This window comes from Anastrepha ludens, chromosome X (assembly GCF_028408465.1).
Source record: "Anastrepha ludens isolate Willacy chromosome X, idAnaLude1.1, whole genome shotgun sequence".
Taxonomy (NCBI): domain Eukaryota; kingdom Metazoa; phylum Arthropoda; class Insecta; order Diptera; family Tephritidae; genus Anastrepha; species Anastrepha ludens.
Window position 1 is genome coordinate 78,450,851 of NC_071503.1, and position 23,337 is coordinate 78,474,187.

Here is a 23,337-nt window from a genome sequence, read left to right on the forward strand (position 1 = left end):
TAATGAACCATTTCTCTGTTGAGAATAGGACGATGATAGGAAAGGTAGGAAATGAAAGGGGGTGTTTCGAGTGTAATCTGTCTTGAAAAAGGCAAATCGATGATGTTGCCTCTTAGTGTTGTTGACTTATTAACGTCTGATGCACAATCGAAATTGAACATATCTTTCATGAATTTGATAAATGTTTCGTAATTTTTCACGTTTGTGTAAATGTAACTTGATCAATTCCATTGCGATTCCATTTACCTCCTTCTCTATATCCATACAAAATATTTATCAAACAAATAAAACTAAAATTTTGTCTTGCAAATTGAAACCATTACATCAGTATTTTCTTATGACGTTGTCACGTTAAACTATCGTCAGTAAACCGACTTTACAGACTACCTCTTTTTTATTTAAAACCACATCACTTGGGTGTCTTAGTTCTTTATTGAGCCACCATCAGAGAAGACGTTTCGTAAAAAAAACTTATTTATTTGGATTGACATAGTAATTGCTTTTTACAAATGGCATACGAGCAAGAGTTGCTTCATATAGAACATTACGAACTTTGAGCTGCACTTCGGTGCCTAGCTTCTTCAAATCATTAGTAATATAGCCCATTGCGATATTTTTCCCAAGGGTCGGACTTGGACAGCCGCTTGTTATATGTCCAACTACTTTATCCTGACAATAGATCTTCACGCCAGCGCGCGCAGGTGGAATTTGCTTTTGCCCGTTCATGATTAAACCGATGCGTCGTTTCGTGACCTGGTTAGTTCCTGGCTGTAATTGCGCCAAAATTCGACGAGAGCCTGGAAAATTCCCTTCGTTACGTCGACTTCGAGCTTTGCATGCAAATATATATATTACTAAAATTAGTTTCAAGAGCTTGTGTTAGAACATAAGTATCTGACCAATTAACCAAGTAAGACCTGCTTCAACAGGTGTAATTTGATCATTTATATCAGTGCCGTACAAACACAAACCCGCTTCTAGGCGTAGTGAATCTCGTGCTCCTAAGCCGGCCATCTTAAGATTTTGATTTGTATCTAAAAGTGCTTCGGTAACATGCTGGACGTGGACTGACGGAACAGATATCTCTACACCGTCTTCACCAGTGTAGCCGCATCGTGTTACACGACAATTTGATACCCCAGCTACTTCCATGACTGACGTGTGCATAAAATAAAGTGTGTCTAACATTTGAGACTTTGGAAGCAGCTTCTCAACCGTTGTAACAGCTTCAGGTCCTTGGACGGCAATAAGTGATTGATCATTAGCCGATAAAAACTCGATGCTAACATCTTTCCCATCTGCCCGAAATCTATCCTGAAAGAATATTGTGTTCATAAAATTAAAAATTGCTCTTAATTTAATGATTTTACTATGATACATGCACTAACACATTTTTTACATTTCCGCGGCAAAGGTAGAAATCGCACGTCACTACTGTTATGCTAGCTTTAATTAAAAAACGGTCAAGAATGTAAATCGATAAGATGACACATTATCGTATAAATACTTATTGCAGATAAAGAACACGAATAAAGTGCATTCATGAACTATAATGTGAACGGAGTGCATGCTTGCCGATTAGAGTTTAAGTATTCTCTGCCAAATAGAAAATAATCAGCCCTCTTCTTATTGAATATACACCCCACAACAAAATTGAAGTTTTCTACTATTTTTCCTTTTGTTTTTTCAATGTTCATTACTTAAGTGTAAAAGCTGAAGTTTTAAAACTTATTAAATTTTAGTGTAATAGAATGATTACGAATGTACAGGGGGAGGATTATATAGGTAAGTTAGAAGTAGTAAGAAGCCAAGTATGAATATATCGGAAGAATGAGATCCAATGTTCGGATACATCGGGTAATCTTTTCATACAGGTACAATGGGTTTTATGTGTATATTATTACATTGGATATATTATTAAGACCACCCCATTCGAAAGTCTCCGATGCCAGCACTGCTTTAGTTTTACTTTATATAATAATTTTGTTGTTAAATTAAATTGAATTAAAATAAAACAAATATGAACAAAACTACATTACACTAACTCTGCATATGATATACATATGCGCAACAATCAGTGATCTAACAAGTTTCAATTTAGTTTGGTGGGTCAATAAGTAGGCACTAATATATAGATTTCTAATATATCTTGCTAACAATGAGATATCCGTGGTCAACGCATGATAATCATGCATTTATTTTGAAACCCATGTTAGTTGCTGTGTTTATATTGCTTTTTTGACGTGATAACGTCTTATAATTCGATTTAGCTGGCTGAACGAACGAAAAAATGTGACGTTATCTTGCTCATTCGTCGTCATTTTGCTCATGCGGCGTTATCTTGCTCATGCGGCGTTACCTTGCTTGAACTGCAAGCGAGAGCGCGAAGAGAACGACAAAGAGCACAATCGACCCCCGCATTCGGCAACGTTCGACATCTGGCTTTTTCCTACTTTAGTGAGCATATACTATATATGTATGTATATGCGCATATGTACATATATGAATTCACATATTTGTATTTGCATATGCCTTCTTATTGATTATTATTCATTTGATTTACTTGAAGAATTTAAAATAAAACCAAGTGTATCATTATCATCCTTACCGAATTTATAATTAGTGACGAAAAGTGTTGTATACCAATATATGTATATAAACATGCATACATACATATACTTTGGTGCAATTTTCATAGTCTAATATACATATAGTATGTCCTATGCCAAAACATATAAACATGCATATACATATATAATTTCGCGCAATTTTCAAACAAAAAGAAGAAATCTATATGCAAAGATGCATACAAATCATATGGACGCAAGCAAATGTAAGCTAATAAACCTTACTTGAACTGCAAGCGAGAGCGCGGAACGAACGACAAAGAGCACAATCGGCCCCCGCGTTCTGCAACATTCGACATCTGGCTCTCTCCTACTTGAGTGAGCATATATATGTATGTATAAGCGCATATGTATATAAATTTACACATTTGTATTTGCATATGCCTTCTTCCTGCGTGCATGGTAATGAACCATTTCTCTGTTGAGAATAGGACGATGATAGGAAAGGTAGGAAATGAAAGGGGGTGTTTCGAGTGTAATCTGTCTTGAAAAAGGCAAATCGATGATGTTGCCTCTTAGTGTTGTTGACTTATTAACGCCTGATGAACAATCGAAATTGAACATATCTTTCATGAATTTGATAAATGTTTCGTAATTTTTCACGTTTGTGTAAATGTAACTTGATCAATTCCATTGCGATTCCATTTACCTCCTTCTCTATATCCATACAAAATATCTATCAAACAAATAAAATTAAAATTTTGTTTTGAAAATTGCAACCATTACATCAGTATTTTCTTATGACGTTGTCACGTTTAACTATCGTCAGTAAACCGACTTTACAGACAACTTCTTTTTGAAATGAAATATAACAAATAAAAGCATGTAGATGCGCTCTTTTTTTGGAAAAGATCATATAATGTTTGCGTACATAATATGACTGTAGATTTATTCATTTGATATGCCCATATGATTTGTATGCATGTTTACATATTAGATTTGTTCGTGTTGGTTTTTTATGACAATTGCGCGAAATTTATATAAATATACATATGTATGATGTATATTTTTCTTCTTCTTAATTGGCACGCCAGTCGTTTTTTTCTCGTGCTAATGAGCGCCAGTTAGACACACAAGTGAAGCCAAGTCCTTCTCCACCTGATCTTTCCAACGCAGAGGAGGCCACCCTCTTCCTCTGCTACCACCAGCTGGTACCGCATCGAATACTTTCCGAGCCGGAGCGTTTGTATCCATTCGGACGACATGACCCAGCCAACGTAGCCGCTGGATCTTTATTCGCTGCGCTATGTCTATGTCGTCGTAAAGTTTATACAGCTCATCGTTCCATCACCTACATTATTCGCCGTTGCCAGCGTGCAAAGATCCAAAAATCTTCCGCAGAATCTTTATCTCAAACACTCCAAGCGTCGCTTCATCGGATGTTGTCATCGTCCATGCTTCTGCGCCATACGTTCGGACGGGCATGATGAGAGCCTTGAAACTAACACTCTAGTTTTGTTCGTCGAGAGACGACTTTACTACTCAGTTGCCTACTTAGTCCAAAGTAGCACTTGTTGTCAAGACAGATTCTACGTTGGGTTTTTAGGCTGATATTGTTATCGGTGTTAATTCTGGTTCCTAAATAAACGAAGTCTTTTACAACCTCGAATTCATAACTGTAAACAATGACGTGGGTGCCGATACGCGGTTGCCCCGACTGTTTTTTTGACGACAGGAGGTACTTCGGTTTGTCCTCGTTCACCGCCTGATCCATTCACTTTAGCTCTTTATCCAGTTTGGCATACGCCAAACTCTTATAAAAAGTTGTGCCTGAGCGATTAAGTTCTGCGGCTCATACGATCCTTTACAACATCAGGTTAAAGAAGTCACTGGACAGTGAGTCGCCCTGTCTGAAATCTCGTTTGGTATCAAACGGCTCGGAGAGGTCCTTCCCAATTCTGACGGCGCTGCTGGTGTTGAGCAACGTCATCTTCCATAGACGTATTTGTTTTGCGAGGATACCAAATTCAGAAATCGCGGCATATAGGTAACTTATTTTCGTAGTGTCGAAAGCAGCTTTGAAGTCGACGAAACTGTCTTCTTTCATGGGGGTTTTCAAAGTATTTGGTCAAGGGTGGACTTTCCAGGTCTAAAGCCAACCAATCAGTTGGTTGATGGTGGGCTTCAGTCTTTAACACAATACATACAATTGGCACAGATTGCAGGATCACCCTTCTTATGGATTGGGCAGAGCACACCTAAACTCCAAATCAAACTAGGAGACGAAATCACGGACTTTGCCCCGACCTCTGCAGGTGTACAGGGTGCGCCATCTTTTATGTCGGTATGAAAACAATAATTAACTTTGAAAAAAGAACTGATTTGTATAAGTGAGGTATTTTATTTATTTAGTAACCGTCTAAGCCTTTCTCAGCATTTGCGGGCAGACATAATGAGCCAACATCCATCGATATCGGTTTCCATCGACCGTTTCGTTTTCTCGCTAAAAATAGGGCCCAATGATGGTTTTGACGCAAATGCCGGCACAAACAATTGACTTTCGGTCATGGAAAGGCGTTTCATGGATCTCGTGTGGACTCTCAGATCCCCAAATGCGCCAATTTTGTTTATTCACGCTGCCAGAGAGGTTAAAATGTGCCTCGCCAGTCATTAAAATTTGCTTCCAAAAATTGGGGTGAGTGTCAACCATGCGAGCAACTGTTTGACGTATTCCAAACGACGTGAATGGTCTGTCGGCAATATTCTTTGTATCAATTGGACTTTATAAGGAAACAAATTTAAATCACGTTTAAAATGCGCCGCATTGTGGTCTCACAATGGCTCCTGGGCAACGCTCTCCCTCATTGCTTCAACAAGTTCATTGGAACGTCTTGGTCGTCGTTGAACGGCATGTTGTCGATCTCCTACTGTTCCGTGTTCAAAAAAACATAAAAGATGGTGCACCCTGTACCACAAGGAAGTGTTCTTGGCCCAGTATTATACACAATATTTACTGCGGATCTACCACTCTCAAAGTTGGTTGAGACTGTAACTTTCGCTGACAATACCGTCATTATGTCTACTAGTCACAACACTATTTTGGCGACATATTTTCTACAAGAAAACATTAAAAATATACAGAAATGGCTGAATAGATAGCATATACAGGTAAGCCCAACAAAGTCCACGCACGTTACCTTCTCACTGAAACGAGAAACATGTGCTGCCGCCACCTGACTCGATCAGCAGCTTCCACAGCGGATACTGTCAAATATTTGGGTATGCGCCTGGACAGACGCCTAACGCGGCAAAAGCACATAATGACCAACCCCAAACGACTCGGTTTAAAACTCACCCTGCTACAATGGCTTATGGGAAGCAACTCAGTGCTGTCTTCAGAAAACAAACTTCTCCTGTACAAAGCCGTAATTAAACCCATTTGGACTTATGGCATCCAACTATGGGGAGCGGCGAAAAAAACGAACATTGACATCATAGAGAGGTTTTAGGCAAAGATACTGCGATTAATCACTGCAGACTCGATTTATTTCAGCAATGAGCTAAAACGCAACAAAACAATTATACCATCAATACGGGAAGAGATGAAACGTTTCAACGACAAATACAGCAGTGTTTTGTCGATCCACCCCAACGCACTTGCCAGGGCCATGATTCAGCTAAACACCAACGTACTGCGCCTCAAAAGGGCACACCTTTTCAAATCATATAAACAAAAACAAAAAAACAAAAATAATAATAATAAATAAATAAATAATAATAATAAATAAATAAATAATAATAACAAAATGTCGCGGCTCTTACTTCATGCTTCAGTATGCTATTTCTAGAGCATGTGGTGAGCAAATTCTGTAGGTGAACTTGGAATTCACCAATCCCGCGCTCTTCAAGATCAACCTATTAACTTAAGTTACATAAATTGCTTATTGTTTAAATTTAAAACAGATTGCAATAAAATTGGAAATTAAAAACCAAACACCTATAACACTGTGCGACAGTGATATTATACTTTTATGGAGACCTAGTGCAACTTGTAGGTATTGTAAAACTAAGAAAAATGGTATAGGAGAAACTTCCAATACACCCCCAAAATCTCATTTTATGGCCATAAAACCGATTTTCAGTAGGTTGATGTGAACAATCACTTTTAACTTCGCTAATTTCCATCCGATTTCGAATTTGTTTTTTTAGTTCGAAAGAACAAAAACAAGCCTTTTTGACAGTTTGTTGACAATTTTTCTGTAATGACAACTGACGAGACTGTAGACTGAAGTATTTGGAATTTTTTTATTTTTTCAACGTTGACATAATTTTTACGATATCATCGGATATTGAGGAATTTTTTTAGTACACTACTGTTATAGTAAATTTAATTTTGCGTCGAATGAGCTATATTTGACTGTAATTGAATTGAAATTCATAGGGTTGTGTGAGTTGTAAGATTTTGTTTTTTTTACAAATTTTTTTTATTTTTTTTATAATGATGACCATTTACGTCCGTTTTACAAAAATAACAGTCATCGGGCTTATGAAAAGGCTGGTGATGCCATATCATCGGAGAATATAAGGAAATTCGACTTTTCTGGCAACGTTTTGATTTCTATCTCTTGAATTTCAATGAACACTCGGTACAAACAAATTCCGGTTCATACCTGCGATCAGAAGTAGTATATGTAAGACTAAAGAAATCGTTGTAACCATCAACTAGAGCTATATTATTCTGTGACTTCAAACGATGCTTTTGCTCCACCAACAAACCACATATGAAACCAAACTTATTGTGATTATCGCACATTTCTTTTTTACAAATTGAAGGAAAACAATAAAACTTTGACGTTTTAATAAGGTTAAATTATAATAACAAACTTCCTTTGTTAATCAATGTACAGTGTGAACTTTGGTACACTTGGGAGCTTTTTCATATTTCTATTGAAAAAAAAAGTGTGATAATATGTCATATAACAACGCATCAAAACACGTCGTTATTCCCATTTAGCGTATGTTATACCTACATACCAAATTAGTAAAAAAATAATAAAATCTTAAAACTCACACTCTATTAATTTTAATGCAATTACAGTCAAATATAGCTCATTCGACGCAAAATTAAATTTACTATAACAGTAGTGTACTAAAAAAAGGCTCAGTATCGGATAATATCGTAAAAATTATGTCAAAGTAGAAAAAATAGAGAAAAAATAAAAAAGTTCCAAATACTTCCGTCTGCAGTCTCGTCAGTTGTCATTTCAGAAAAATTGTCAACATACTGTCAAAAAGGCTTATTTTTGTTCTTTCGAACTAAAAAAACAAATTTGAAATCGGATGGAAATTAGCGAAGTTAAAAGTGATTGTTCACATCAACCTACTGAAAATCGGTTTTATGGCCATAAAATGAGATTTTGGGGGTGTATTGGAAGTTTCTCCTATACCATTTTTCTTAGTTTTACAATACCTACAAGTTGTACTAGGTCTCCATAAAAGTATATTTAATTTTTTGTTTGTCACACAGTGTAATGTATAGTTCCAGAATAGGTGCAGATTGTAACTCTGAAGCGCACGAATACCTTTTGCCGAGCAACACATGCTGCTTCATTTAGTTGCAAGGAGGAAGTTCCAACACACATGTCAGCTATATAGTCGGATTTTTATTTATTTATTCTTTATTGTTTACAGAGATATGACTTACAGACTAATGCAATTAGTTAAATTTCACAAAGAGATTAAGTTAAAATTTTCATCCATAAAATTTATTTGGTCACCGTATCCGAATGGCTTCGTGGCGGGACTACCATTCGGAGTACGTAGGTTCGAAATGTTTTTTTCTAATACTGGTCGTCCATTAGCAGGCAATGGCAAACCTTCAAGTGTATTTCTGCTATGAAAAAGATTCTCTTAAAAATATCTGCCGTTCGAAGTCGGCTTGAAACTGTAGTTCCCACCATTTGTGGAACAACATCAATACGCACACCACAAATAGGAGGAGGAGCTCGCCCAAATACCCCAAAAGGGTATAAGCGCCAATTATATATATTTCTAGTCTTGACGTAAAATTTCTGCCAACTTTTACAATGCATACGCCGAGAATAAATTCACAGAAAAAAGCTCAATCATTTTGTTTTGTTGCTTTCTCTACTCATAAATTATAAGAGGGCGGCTCAATAAGTACCCCTGTTTGATGACAGAGAGCATTCCTGAGGAAAATTTGGGTAAGTATCGTGTGCTCCCATCTATCAAACGATGGCAAAACAAATTTCAGACTGATTTATAGGTTAGTTTGGATTTGGCTGCTATTCGAGTAAGACGTGTTTCGAGATTTTCGCTAAGATGGAAAAAGAGCAATATCGTTCGGTAATTCGCTTTTTGTTTTTGGAGCAACTCAAGCGAGACCCGAAGGAATTTTTGCATCGAGTAGTCACCGTTGATTATCACTGGATTCATTATACACCGGAAATTAAGCACCAATAAAATCAATGGATTTCTCTTGGTGAATCTATTCCAAAGAAATCAAAGACAATCCCATCGGCTGGAAGGTCATGGCGACAGATTTTTGAGATGCGAACAGCGTCAGCTTCATGCATTTTTTAGAAAATGGAAGAATGATCACTGGACAATACTATAGTAAATTATTGGACCGCTTTCATAAAAAATTCAAGAAGACTCGACCGCATTTAGCGAAAAAGAAAGTGCTGTTTCACCATATAAACGCTTCAGCTCATTCATCCGGAGTCGTCACCGACAAACTGCATGAATTGCGTTATAAATTGTTGCCGCACCCCCCGAATTCACCCGATCTGGCTCCCTGCGACTTTTTCTGGTTCCCTAACATGAATAAATGGCTCGCGGGAGAAAAGTTTAGTTCAAACGAGAAAGTCATCGCCGAGACAGAGGCGTATTTTGGAGAATTCGACAAAACCTATTTTCTGGAGGGGTCAAAAAAGTTGCCGGAGCGTTAGGAGAAGTGTATCATTCCTTGTATCTGTACCTTGATTGATCAGCGCCCGATAAATAACGGGTGGGCCTATTTCTTTGAGAATGGTAACACAAATTACATGTCAAATGTGTTCATAATTTACTTAAAAGTTTTACATTTACGAAATGGGACGCTATACGCTTAAACAAAATTGGGAAATATTGAAAACCTATTTCCAAAATGGTGAGTCTTCCTTTTCTTTTCTGATTTTCACATCGGTGGCTACGTCAATAAGCAAAATTGTCGGATTTGGGGCTCAGAAAATCCACACGTTACTGTAGAGAAGCAAATGCATCCACAACGAGTCACTGTTTGGTGCGGTTTTTGGTCTGACGGCATCATCGGGCCTTTTTTTCGAAAATGACCGAAAAGCCGCGGTTACAGTAAATGGCGAGCGTTGCCGTGACAAGCTCTACGAGTTTTTTCCAAAAATTGAAGAGAATGACATGGACGACATTTGGTTTCAACAGGACGGTGCCACTTGTCGCACTGCCAAAGTTGCACTCGAACTTTTGGCTACCGTTTTTGAAAATCGACTAATCAGCCGAAATTCCGATATTTATTGCCCGCCTCGGAGCTGTGATTTAAGCCCGTTGGACTATTAAGCCGTTGGCCGTTAAGGACAAATGCTATGCGAACCATCCAGAGACGAAGTTGCCATTCATGAAATTGGAGCCCAAACAATCGAAAATGTGCTGAAAAATTGGGTTGATCGAATGGCCTACTGTAAAGCCAGTCGTGGCAGTCATTTGAACGATAATATTTTTCATTCATAAATGACAATGTTCAATCTTCAAAATAAAAAAATATTGATTAGTTTTTTTTTTTTTATAGTCGATTCAAAAAGCAAATTTTATATGGCCCACCCTATAGGTTGTTACTCTTAACACTTGATCGTGCTCATATGCGTACATAGCGAAACATGTATATCGCTTAAGTCGCTGAAGTTGTAGTAGGTAAAAATACCAAACACAATCTATGCAGGCTGATGGCGTTAATATATTCGCTATGCCCGCTCTTAAACAGCATGAGAACCCAATAGAAATTAGTATCCTCCAAGGTGGATTTAATAAGGTGACAGCATTCACCCAGCTGAATTTTTCGCCGTAGGTATGGCTTACGTCAAAATGATATGCTTTGTTTGTATGCATTGGTATGTTTACATTCGTATGTTTACATTTGCTTGCTGATTTTGACATGATGCTTGCACCAAACGCAACAACAAATACATGTAGGGTTTTACTTATATGTGTTTGCTGTCACCTGTAATAAATTCGCCTTGGTATCCTCTTTATTGCTTTGTACACACACACGTACACACGTACATACGATTAAATGTTACCCAGTAGGAATCGTGCACGTCAACCCAGTAGGAAAAGTAGAAGAAGTAGCAATTGACAAAACTGTTACCTAAATAAGAGACATATGTTATTAGTAGGACACCATAATAGTTCCAACTAATAATAAAAGCTACCACAATTCTATCTTAGCATGTTAGAACCGAGCCCAGTAAGGTTTTAACTTAATGGTATACTGGAAACTCACATTTGATATGTTCGCTTTGAGCTGGTGAGATTGGTATTCTGTTACCTGAGTATGCAGGTGTGAAAACCTTCAGAAATGGCTTCCAGGCTAATGCCAAGTTTGCTCCCGTCACGTTAAAACCCTGGCAGGACTCAGAAAACGCTCTCTTTCGTTGCCATTAAGTTGGCCGTGTAGGCTCAGTTGATTTAATCCTGACTAATACCGATCTGGCTCTGAACACAATTCTTTATAAGAGATTGTATCAACCCTCGCATGGCCTCCCCGTTTACATAGATAACCATGAGATCAAATAGGTAACTACGCATACGAGTAAAGATAACGGCTCTGAGTGGGAATCGAAAAAATAAAACATGGAACAAGTAAACACCATAAAAACAAACGAAACTAATGAACAAAACATTAGAGAAAAACAAAATATGCTTGTTTCGGAGGACATAGATCACGGCAGGAAAAGCTCACGGTTGGCTCACTCTCCGGCAAGATCTCTCACGGATCGGACTTGTCGACTCGGTGAGCCACAGAGCATTACGGGAGCTGGCTCACCCACAAACAGATCAGCGCAGAAAGAAGATCTGGAAACAAAAAACTCGTTTAGCAAACTGGGAGAACAAGTAGTAGCGATCGTGAACATGCTAAACTAAAACGAAGGAAAGCGCCGTACAATCCATCAACCTATGAGGGACGTTATATTGAGCATAACATGCCTCTACCAACGGGCTGCCGCAGAAAAGTGTCGTTGCAACTCAAGCGGGATACCCTGCCATGAGAATAGTACACAAACGTCACCCAGGCTAAGATATACAACAGGGACTAGACGCCAAAAGGCTAGCACTGAGGATTCTCCGAGAAGTATAATGGAAAAAGCAGAAGCAGTGAGAAAAATGCAACCGGTGAGGAAAGTTCGTTTACCAGCCTCTTCTCACCCAGTCCAGCCGAAGCCAACAAATGAGTGGACACTGGTAAAAAACAAAAACCCAAAAAAGGCAAGTTATTAGTAAAAGAACGGGAAGAGTAAGACCCGTTGCCATAATAATTCAAAAAACGGGTAACTATTCTTACGCTGATATATTAAAGAAAGTGAAAAGCGACGAAAAACTGAAGAATTTCGCTGAATCAGTTTCGAAAATAAGGAGAACCCAAAAGGCGATCTCTTAATCGAATTGACGAAATCGTGCCAAAAATCTACTGATTTCAAAACTATCGTGGGTGCCACCCTAGGTAGCGAAGCAGCAGTGAAGGCGCTTACTCATCGCATCACAATAAAATTCAAGGACATCGATGAAGTGACCTCCATGGAAGAGGTGCGTAACGCGACTAAATCTTGACCTGGTTTTGACGATGTGGAGTTGGCAGACATAACTGGACTCCGAGCAGTATATGCGGGCACTCAAACGGTCACCATTAGCCTGCCAGCTCTGAAAGCCAAAAAGCTAATGGAGGTTGGCAAAGTCAAAATTGTATGGGTCGTCTGTCGCTTACGAGAACGTGTTTCGTTGCAAAGATGCTATAGATGGCTAGAATACGGTCGCATGTCGCGCACCTCTTCTAGTGCGTTCGACAGATCTAAGTAGTGCAGGAAATGTGGTGTGGACGGTCACTTCGCCAAAGATTGTCAAAATAGCGCGAAATGTGTGCTCTGCGAGACTGACCAAAGGGAGAATATCAACCATATTACCGGGAGCAATAGGTACTCTGCATTCAGGAGAGCTCTAACAAATAAAAGTAAATGAGAATTGTCCAGATAAAGCTTAACCATTGTGAGGCCGCCCAAGACCTCTTATCACAAAGAGTTAAAGAAATTAGAGTGGATATTGTCATTATAAGTGAGCCCTCCAGGTGTGAAAACCACAGCACTTGGGCCTCTGACAGCAAAAACTGCGCGGCCATCTGGCTTTGTGGAGAGCTCGCTTTCCAAAAGAATAATAGGGCTGGCGAAGGGTGCGTGCGATCCAAAATAAATGTAATCAATTTCGTCAGGTGCTACGCAAGACCCAGTTTGACTACAGTGCAGTACGAACAGCTTCTTCAAGGCATTGTACTGGAAGCTAGTGGGAAATCGCCTTTAATAATAGCGGGCGATTTCAACGCCTGGGCAACCGAATGGGGTAGCCGGCGCACAAACAAAAGAGGAGAGATGCTTCTTGAAGCATTCGCTCCTCTCCATATTACTGTTCTAAATAGCGGGTCAACTTTCCCCTACCGTAAGATGGGAATGGGGTCAGTCATAGATATTACCCTGGGAAATGATTCCCTTTCACAAAAGATCAAATGGAGGGTGAGTTAGGGCTACACGCACAGGGACCATTAAGCTATCATAATGGACATCAATGAAAAGAAGCTTAAATTTGCACCCAAGCCAACAGGCCCACAGTGGAAGGACGCGATACTTGATAGCGAAGCCCTAATATATATGATTGAGCAACCTCAATGCCTCCGCCCTAGACGAAAGATGCAGCGCAGTAAAGGGAGACCTGACTTTGTTGAAAATGTTCAAAGTCTTAGATCAGCCAGGCAGGCGCTAAAAAATGCCATTAAAACTAGCAAGCAAGAAAGTTTCAAGAAACTTTGCGAGGAAGCTGATATCAACCCCTGGGTACCGCTTACCGGGTGGTATTATCCAAAGCGAAAAGCGTACACCCCAAATTACTTGTCCAATTAAGCTGCGCAAAATTGTTACTACTCTTTTTCCTCAAAGATCTGAAAAAATTTTGCCATCCTGCATACAACACGAAGCAGGTGACATCCCTCGTGTCGCCGAACTAGAACTACAATCGCCGTGTAATAAAATAAAGTCTAAAAAAGCTCCAGGCCCAGATGGCATGCCAAATAGAGCTCTGAAATTAGCAATTTGCAAACGTCCGGACATATTTCAAGCAGTCTTCCAAACCTGCCTTAACGAAGGCACTTTCCCAAAGAGGTGGAAGAAGCAAACACTTGTGCTTTTACCCAAGGGCAACAAAAAGCCTGGCGAACCCGAATCTTTCCGACCAGTATGTCTACTAGACACAATGGGGAAAATTCTAGAGAGAATTATTTGGAAAAAATCAGGAAATCCCGCTCAACAGTGAATGCCATCAAATGCGTGGTAGATTTAGCAACAGAAGCCATTGAAGGCAAGAGATGGCGCGTCGGGAAAAGTGAATACTGCGCTGTGGTAACTCTGGACGTTAGAAATGCTTTTAGCACAGCTAGTTGGCAGCTTAAACTAGAAACCCTCGCAAAAATAGGGTCACCTAGCTATATAATCAATATAATTCAGAGCTATTTCAGGGATCGTAAACTGAGGTTTAGAAGTGACACAGGCGGTGACGAGTATATTGTATCAGCAGAAGCTCCTCAAGGATCAGTTCTGGGCCCACTGCTATGGAACCTAATGTATGACGGGGTTCTTAGACTGAATACGCCCCCTAGAACTAAAGTCATTGGATTTGCGTATGACATCGCGGTGGTAATGGTAGCAAAACATATCCACGAAATTGAGCGGATCGCACGCGAAACAGTAAGCAGGATCAAGACTTGGCTAAGGTCTATGAAGCTGGAATTAGCTGAGCATAAGAGCATAGTTCTAATACGCAGCAGGAAGATAGTAGAAACTATAAATGTAAATGTTGGGTCTGCAACCATTACTTCAAAACCTGCTATAAAATACCTGGGAGTGATGGTTGACAGCCGTTTAAACTTCAAAACACACCTGGAATACGCTGGGAAGAAGGCATCGAGTGTGCAGTCCTACCTGTCGCGAATCATGCCAAACAATGGCGGACCTAGCCACAGCAAAAGAATGCTATATAGCAGGGTAGTCAGCTCGGTTCTTTTGTATGCTGCACCGATCTGGGCTGATGCACTTAACTTAAATAGCTTCACAAAAAAACTGACAGCAGTCTATCGGCTAAGCGCTTTGCAAACTATCTGCGGCTTCCGTACAATTTCGGACGATGCTTCCTTCGCTATAGCAGGGCTAGTCCCCGTGGACATCTTGGCGAAAGAAATGCACAGAGTGTGTATAAGGCTATCCGAACACGACGGTAGAGCAAGTCGTAAAACTATTGTAGAGGAAGAAAGACGTCGTTCGATAGCCCACTGGCAAGACCGGTGGAACAGATCACCGAAAGGTAGATGGACGCATGAGCTAATACCCATCCTTACGACGTGGTTAGAAAGGAACTACGGGGAAACAAACGTCCACCTAACTCAATTCCTTTCAGGGCACAGAGTATTTCGAAAATACCTCAATAGATTCCGCCATGACAGTTCCCCACACTGCCCAATCTGCACGGATAGGGAAGAAGACGCTGATCACGTCTTGTTCTAATGCCCACGCTATGCTCCCGAAACTTGTGGTATTTTAAACGGAGAAAATAGTATAGATTTTATGCTTAAATCGAGCGATAACTGAAAGCGAATCTGCGCGCATGCAAATTATATCCACAATGATTTAAGACGCGCGGAGGTTCGTAGACGAAGTAACTAGCAGCCTATGAGCTAACCAACCCCGTGAGGTAATTCCTTCTTGGTCAATTCCACGGGGAGAGTGGTAGATAGTGGAGAGGTGTTTAGTACGTAGGTGTAGCTGTGAGGCTACAAGTCGTGCATACTGCTATGCCGGTATAGCAGTACTCACGAGAGTTTCTTCTTCATGGGCATCATCCCGAAAAAAAGGTAATGATCCGAGTCGATGTTGGGTCCTCGGATCGTACGTTCATCTAATACACTAGAAGCGTGTCTTCCGTCAATCACAACATGATCGATTTAGGATTTTTAAGTGGCGGGTTCCAAACCCAGCGCACAACCAGTTATCCTGGAATGCTTCGCCTTCTCACGTTAGCTCAATCCCGCACGGGTGTTCGGAAGCTACCCAGAGGATGCGTGGGCTAATCCCGGACGTTGTAGGCTGCTTGAACCATATGCAGAAGAATCGTCCCGGCCACTCCCAAGTGAATGGCGATCAGTAACTTCCCCCACTTGCGTGGACTTCTAAACATGGAACCATCCTCCAATGTAAGTATATTAGGTTATGAAAATTGCGCCAAAGTATATGTATGCATGTTTATATATATCATTTTAGCATACAACATATATATATTAGGTATATGGTAAATATATATTTCCATAAATCTTAAAACAACTGATATTATTAACAACTTCTCGTCACTAATATAGATTCGGTAAGGATGATGATTGGCGGCCGCCGTAACCGAATGGGTTGGTGAGTGACTGACATTCGGAATTCAGAGAGAACGTAGGTTCGAATCTCGGTGAAACACCAAAATTAAGAAAACCATTTTTCTAATAGCGGTCGCCCCTCGGCAGGCAATGGCAAACCTCCGATTGTATTTTCGCCATGGAAAAGCTCCTCATAAAAATAAAATTTAAATATCTGCCGTTCGGAGTCGGCTTGAAACTATAGGCCCCTCCATTTGTGGAACAACATCCAAAAGAGTGTACGCGCCGATTATATATATATATAAGGATGATGATGATATATTTAGTTTTATTTTAAATTCTTCAAGCAAATGAAATTAATAACCCTCATAGAGAAATGATTCATTACAATGCATACAGGAAGATGGCATATGCAAATATCAGGTCAGTCCATAAGTTCGTGCGTATTTTACCCATAATTTCACTTTTGTACGATTTTTGCATACAAAAAATTATTCGCGGAATATAACGGAACTATTTATATTCTGTTCGATATATTGTGCATTCAACAAGTGATTTTAATCGCGGATAGAAGCACGTGTTGTTAAAAAATAAATGGAATCTTCGAACGCGTATAAGAGGCATGTTTTGTATTTTTTTATAAAAGTAATAAAAATGCAACAACTGCTGCTGCAGAAATAAATACTGTTCACCGTGGGTGTAAGGACTGCGCAAAAGTGGTTTTCAAAATTCCGAAGTGGTAACTGCGACGTGGAGGATGCCCCGCGCGCTAGTCGTCCTGAAGTCTTTAAGTCCGACGCCTTGCTCGAACTCGTGGAAGCTGAGCCAAATTTGACAATCAATCAGAGGTTAAATTCATCGAATGGAACAGTTCACAAGCACCTTGTTCAGTTGGGAAAGGTTTCAAAGCTGGGAAAATGGGTTCCGCATAGACTTTCCGTCACCAACCTTAGGCAGAGAGAGAATGTGTGTTCTCAGCTGCTACATCGGCTTGAAAATGAAAGTTTTTTGAACCGTATCGTTACTGGTGATGAAAAATGGGTTCTTTACAATAATCCTGTTCGCAAACGCCAATGGTTATATAAAGATGAAACACCAGAACCGACCCCTAGTGATGGCCTTCATCCCAAGAAGATTCTCCTGTCTATTTGGTGGGATATGACCGGTATTGTTTATTAGAAACTTCTGGAACCAAATCAGACGATAACTGCTAAGTATTATTCCCATCAGCTAGCACACCTGAATGAGGTGAATAGACGCAAGTGAATAGACGCAAAGTTTTGTTTCACCACGACAACGCAAGACCTCATACCGCAAGGCAAACATTAGGCAAGCTGAACGAGCTCGTATGGGAGCTAATGCCGCATCCACTATACTCTCCGGATATTGCACCTTGTGATTATCACCTTTTCCGTGGACTTCAATCCCATATGAGTAACAAGAACTACTCCTTAAAAGAAGCTATAAAAAGGGATATCGAAGCGTATTTTGGCTCCAAGGACAAACAGTTTTTTGGGCAGGGAATTAAACATTTGCCTAAACGTTGGGAAGACATTGTAAATAATGAAGGAAAATATTTTATTGATTAATAAATGCTTTAAACATCTTTTTTATTAATTTTAAAACCACCTTTAACCACCTTATGGACTACCCTGATATGTGAGTATATGAATTTATCTATATACATATGCGGCCGCGTGCACTTGCACTATTGGTATGAGTAGCGCTGTACAGTTCACAGAAGCTTCAATTTGACACTTTGGGCTTCATCCGAAGGCTGAATGATGTACAATAATATCCAAATAAGTCGCACTCCTCTTTCAGTGTAAGTTTCTATTTTTCGGCTTTTTTACATATGTATGTTTTGTTTGATTTTCTGTAGTGTTGAAATGTCCGACACAGAACTTTTTTTATAAGCTACCTGTTGCTGTTTTCTGAAACTTACTGTACGTTCATGCGCGCACTTGACGCACAGCGGCTGCAGCTGTCGAGCATTTAGAAAGACATACTTACATACATATATTTATGCATACATATGTACGGAGCCAGTTAAGGAATGATTTCATTCAAAAATAATAAATAAAAATAGTTAAGTAAATTTTAAGTATAATCATGCAGGGCTAAGCAATTCCAATCATATGTATTTTAAGAATAACAAGAGATAAACATATTTTAAGGGGGAAGTCTACTGTGACAAGGGGAAAAACAGGCTTATTTTCCGGATTTTATTTCTAACAAAATATTGCTCGTACATAAAATCTATTTAAACTCTTATCTTTATTATATATTTAAGTTATTGAAAAAAAAAATGTAAGTCAAAATATTCAAAATGGCCGCTGTGGCACTTCTGCAAGCGCAGGTCCGCTTTTCTTAGGTGCCTAAACGGTGTACATGAAATCTTACGTTTCGGTGATCTAAAACAAAAAAACAAAATATTGTTATCATATACATAGTATTGACTCTCGTCTGACGTAGGATTATGTCGATAAAAAATTTTGGCGTTGAAAAAAAAATTCTTGAAATTTTTTTCTTTTTTTTTGCCTAAAATTGATGTTACTATTGTTTATAACAATTTAACAAATAACGATATCAAAAAAATCCTATGTCAGACGAGAGACACTATTACAGAGAATATATAATTAAATTTTTAAGCTGATTCATTTATCAGAACTCGAGATATCGTGTACACCGTATACAAAAACTTAGTTTCGAGAAAAATGCGTTTAAAGTTTCAGTATAGCAGGTACGCGCTTTGGAGCGCTTCGGGAAAAGGTCGAAATTTCAACGAAGAAAAATTTAGCCAGCTGTAACACATATTGTACCTTATTTAAGAGGGTTCAAAGTATTTTTTAAGCTAATAAAAAAAAAATCGATTTTTTGAAAAATTCACAGTAGACTTCCCCCTTAAGAATAACAAAAGATAAACATATATTAAGAATAACAAAAGATAAACATATGTAATTTAAGAAACCCAAAAGATAAACATACGTATTTTAAGAATAACAAGAGATAAACATGTTTTTTCTTAACAGCAAACAAAGAAACTAATATACAAGTCGTGTACCTAAACAGTAAGATGAGGTATAAGTATAAATACGACTGTCAAAAATTTTGGCAGTCAGTCAAGTATTAACATAGTGTTAAGTACTACTAATCTTTGGAGAAACGTAATAAACTTAATACACGAAGAAATTTGGACTCCATTGACGTTATGGAACAAATCGACGTGAACACCATGATTCAGCAGATGGCCAATTTGCAAGTAATGCTTCAGAGTATCCAAGCAGAAAATGCAACATTAAGAGCACGGATAGATCAGATCTAAGTTAACCCAGCAATGATTCCACAAGCAGCAGAACGATCGGAACCAGTCAACATAACTTATACCAATTCAACCGATATGAACCTGGACGTTTTTAAAGCACTACCGGTATTTGACAGCAACATTCCCAAATATCGCGTATGGAGGGAAGATGTCTCTAGACTTATGGATGAAATTAGTAATCATAGGAATTCCAAGAGATACGTAAGAGCTCTATCAATTATAAAAACTAAAATACAAGGTGCAGAAGCTGACTTGTTGACCAACCATAACACAATATTTAATTTTGATGCAATCAGGAATAGATTGGACTACACCTGTGCTGATCAACGACCTTTATATGTGTTGCAGGACGAGATGAAGAGACTCACACAGGTAAACACAATTTAAGTGATTTCCATGACAACGTGAATAGAGACATGAATACGTGAATAAATAACTCATATATTCGTTCCACCCTATACGGAAATCCTATAAGGGATTTAGAGCATGCATTTGCAGTAGCGCGTACCATAGAGCACGATGACGAACATCGAAAGTTACGTCTAGGCTATGCACAACAGAACATTTATCCAACCAACAATAAACACTACTATGAGAAACAACATCACCAGCTGATATACAACTGCCAGTTCACCAATCAATTCCAACAACCAAAACTCATGCGGAACAACAACTTAACATCCGAAGAAGACAACTCTAGCACAATTGCCCAGTATAATAATAAATGATGGGAAAGTAAATTATAATGTTTTAATATATTAGATAAAGGTGCAACCCATAACTATGCTAAGAAAACTTTAGAATTTAATAAAACCAAAAAAATAAAACCATTACAAGTTATATCAATGCATGGTAATTCCATAATTAATACGAATCAAACTATCAAGTTTATGAATGAGGATCTAGATTTTTTTGAGGTAGATGAGATAAATGGATTTGATTTGATACTAGGATGGAACGGAATGAAGAACTTGAACGCGGTTATACATTTGAACAATATGACATTGGAGGTGTTAAGAAAGTCGAAAGTTAGTGAAAAAAATTATGCAAACCACACTATAGGGAGTAATCGATAGGTTAATGAAGGACAATATTGTCATAGGACCGTTAGTCTTCACTATAAGGAGTGAAGCTAGCATACGGACAGATACAAAGGATCCTATATGGACCAAACAATATACAAGTAATATAAATGACGTAGAATTCGTGAATAAGGAAATTGACAAATTATTGAAAGATGGAATACTTCAAAAAAGCTACAGCCTATACAATTCACCTATGTTAACCATATATAAGAAAGGTATAGATGAGAGCGGAAAACCCAAAAGACGTGTGGTTATACATTTTAGGAAATTAAACGAACATACGATCAAAGACGGATACGTAATACCAGACATAAATATTACGCTCCAAAACTTAGGGAAAGCCAAATTTTTCACTACACTTGATTTGGAGTCCGGCTTTCATCAAATTAAGATAAAAGAAAATGATACAGAGAAACCAGCATTTTGTGTGAATGGAGGTAAATATGAGTTCATTCGAATGACTTTCGGATTGAAGAACGCCCCATCTATTTTCCAAAGATGTGTGGATGACATCCTGCGCGACTTCATAGGTAAATTCCCATATGTTTACATTGACGATGTAATCATTTACTCCTCATGCTATGAAGAGCATATGAAACACATCCGAACTATTTTTAACGCATTAAATAATGCCTCTTTAAAAGTGCCCAATGAAAAGTCAAAATTTTTAGTGGAAGAGGTAGAATACTTAGGCCATATTGTAAAGCATAATAGAATTTCAACTGATCCGAATACAATAAAAACGATAGAAAATTACCCAATACCAGAAACCCTCAATGACCATAGAGGATTCTTAGGACTTACTGAATACTATAGAAAATTCGTAAAAAGCTATGCGTCTCTAGCTAAACCCTTAACTTTACTGCTTAAAGGAGATAATTCTTATATCGGAAAAAATAAAAGTAAGAGCACAAAAATTAGTTTAGACCAAACGGCCATAGAAGGCCTAAATAAACTGAAAAACTGCTTAAAGGAGCAGGTGGAATTATATCAGCCAAATTATGAGAAAGCTTTTGAACTCACTACAGACGCTTCCAATATAGCCATTAGAGCTGTATTGAGTCAAAATAAAAATCCGATTTATTTTTTATCACGCACACCTAGTACCACAGAACAAAATTATGGTACCAACGAAAAGGAGTTACTCGCTATTATATGGTCGCTACAAAAATTACGAAATTACATATACGGAATAGCCAACTTATCCATATATACTGACCATCAATCGCTTACTTACGCCGTATCGGATAAGAATCCGAATCATAAGCTAAAGAGAAGGAAAAATATTATCGAAGATTATGGAGCAAAAGTCGTGTATAAACCAGGCGTACAGAATGCTGTAGCTGACGCCTTGTCACGACAAATAATTAACACATCTTTTATAGGTACTGTAGATTCATCTGATAGTTCATACAACGACATAATCAACGCAGTACGCCAACCGCTAAAAGCCTACGGTATCCAAATAGAATTGATACCAAACACACAAAAGAATGAGACAAGTTCGCGTATTATATTCAAAGTAATATACGTCAAAGTGATAAACGTCAACCTTTACCGACGAAAATTATCTAATATCCGAATTAAAAAGGTGTTTGCAGCCGAAAAATATCGCAGCAATACATAACACAACCAGATAGATAGTTAGAAGTAGTTAAACAAACACACGAGCGAGCACACAGGGGATACAAAAATAATGTAACAGAACTATTAGAACAATGGTATTACAGGGGCTATGAAAACATGTCCTACTGATGCATTGGGTGTGCTCCTGAACATACCACCGCTTCCAATCTTGATTGAAAGGGAAGCTCGCTCGGGTGCCTTAAGATTAAAAGGTATATCTGAACTTAATAGTGGGGGTATAAAAGGACATTTAAAGATCTTAGAAGACTTCCTACATAGTCACATTCTTCATAGGAATGATTTACTATCACCCAAACGATTACTCGTCAGGAGCTTCCAAGTTATAACTAATGAACGCACAGACTGGAGAACTAATTCTATCACTTTCAAACCTGGCTGTCTGCTGTGGTTTACTGATGGGTCTAAATGGGAAAATGGTAGAACAGGGGCAGGAATCAATCGGCCTAAATTCAAAAAATCGATTCCGAAGGGACTCTACCCAACAATATTCCAGGCAGAAATACATGCCATTGAAATATGTGTGAGAGAATGCCTTAGCAGGAAAATGAGAGGTACTCACATCTACATACTTTCAGATAGCCAAGCGGCTCTAAAAGCCCTTCGATCAACAACTATCACCTTTAAATTGGTAAATGATTGCCTAAACCTTCCCAACACGTTAGGAAACATGAAGGACATGAGGGAAATTAAATGGCTGATAACCTTGCAAAACAAGGAGCAAATATGCAACTTACTGGTCCTGAGCCTTTCTTTGGACTGACAAAAGGCCCCATTAATGAATTCCTTAGGAAATGGGAAGAAAGAAAATTTGCTGTACACTGATTAAACTGTGCCGGTCAGCGTCAAGCCAAACTATTTCTAAGTCCCAACAAAGAAATATCTGACAAGCAACTCCCACTAAGCAGAGTAGATCTGCGTCTTTTAACAGGAAATCTTACAGGTCACTGCAGCCTGAGGTATCATCTAAATAATATTGGTCTGCCAATGTCTGCCCTTTTGCGAAATGGATATAGAAAG

At 38.6% G+C, this 23,337-nt stretch overlaps 1 protein-coding gene across 3 annotated transcripts in view; it reads right to left on the reverse strand.

Annotated features, from left to right (window-relative positions):
* Positions 1–390: 390 nt before the first annotated feature.
* LOC128869298 (aminomethyltransferase, mitochondrial) overlaps positions 391–23,337 on the reverse strand; it is an 84,852-nt gene continuing 61,905 nt past the window's right edge. Inside the window, exons 2-3 of one of the 3 annotated variants that reach the window (XM_054111827.1) lie at positions 972–1,314; positions 391–830 (exon numbers count right to left, since the gene is read on the reverse strand). In XM_054111827.1, the coding sequence (XP_053967802.1) occupies positions 472–830; positions 972–1,314 (702 nt within the window). In that variant the 3' untranslated portion in view covers positions 391–471. Of the gene's footprint in view, positions 855–899; positions 1,315–23,337 lie in introns of all 3 variants that reach the window. The other 2 variants (XM_054111826.1, XM_054111825.1) reach the window with 2 other exon arrangements.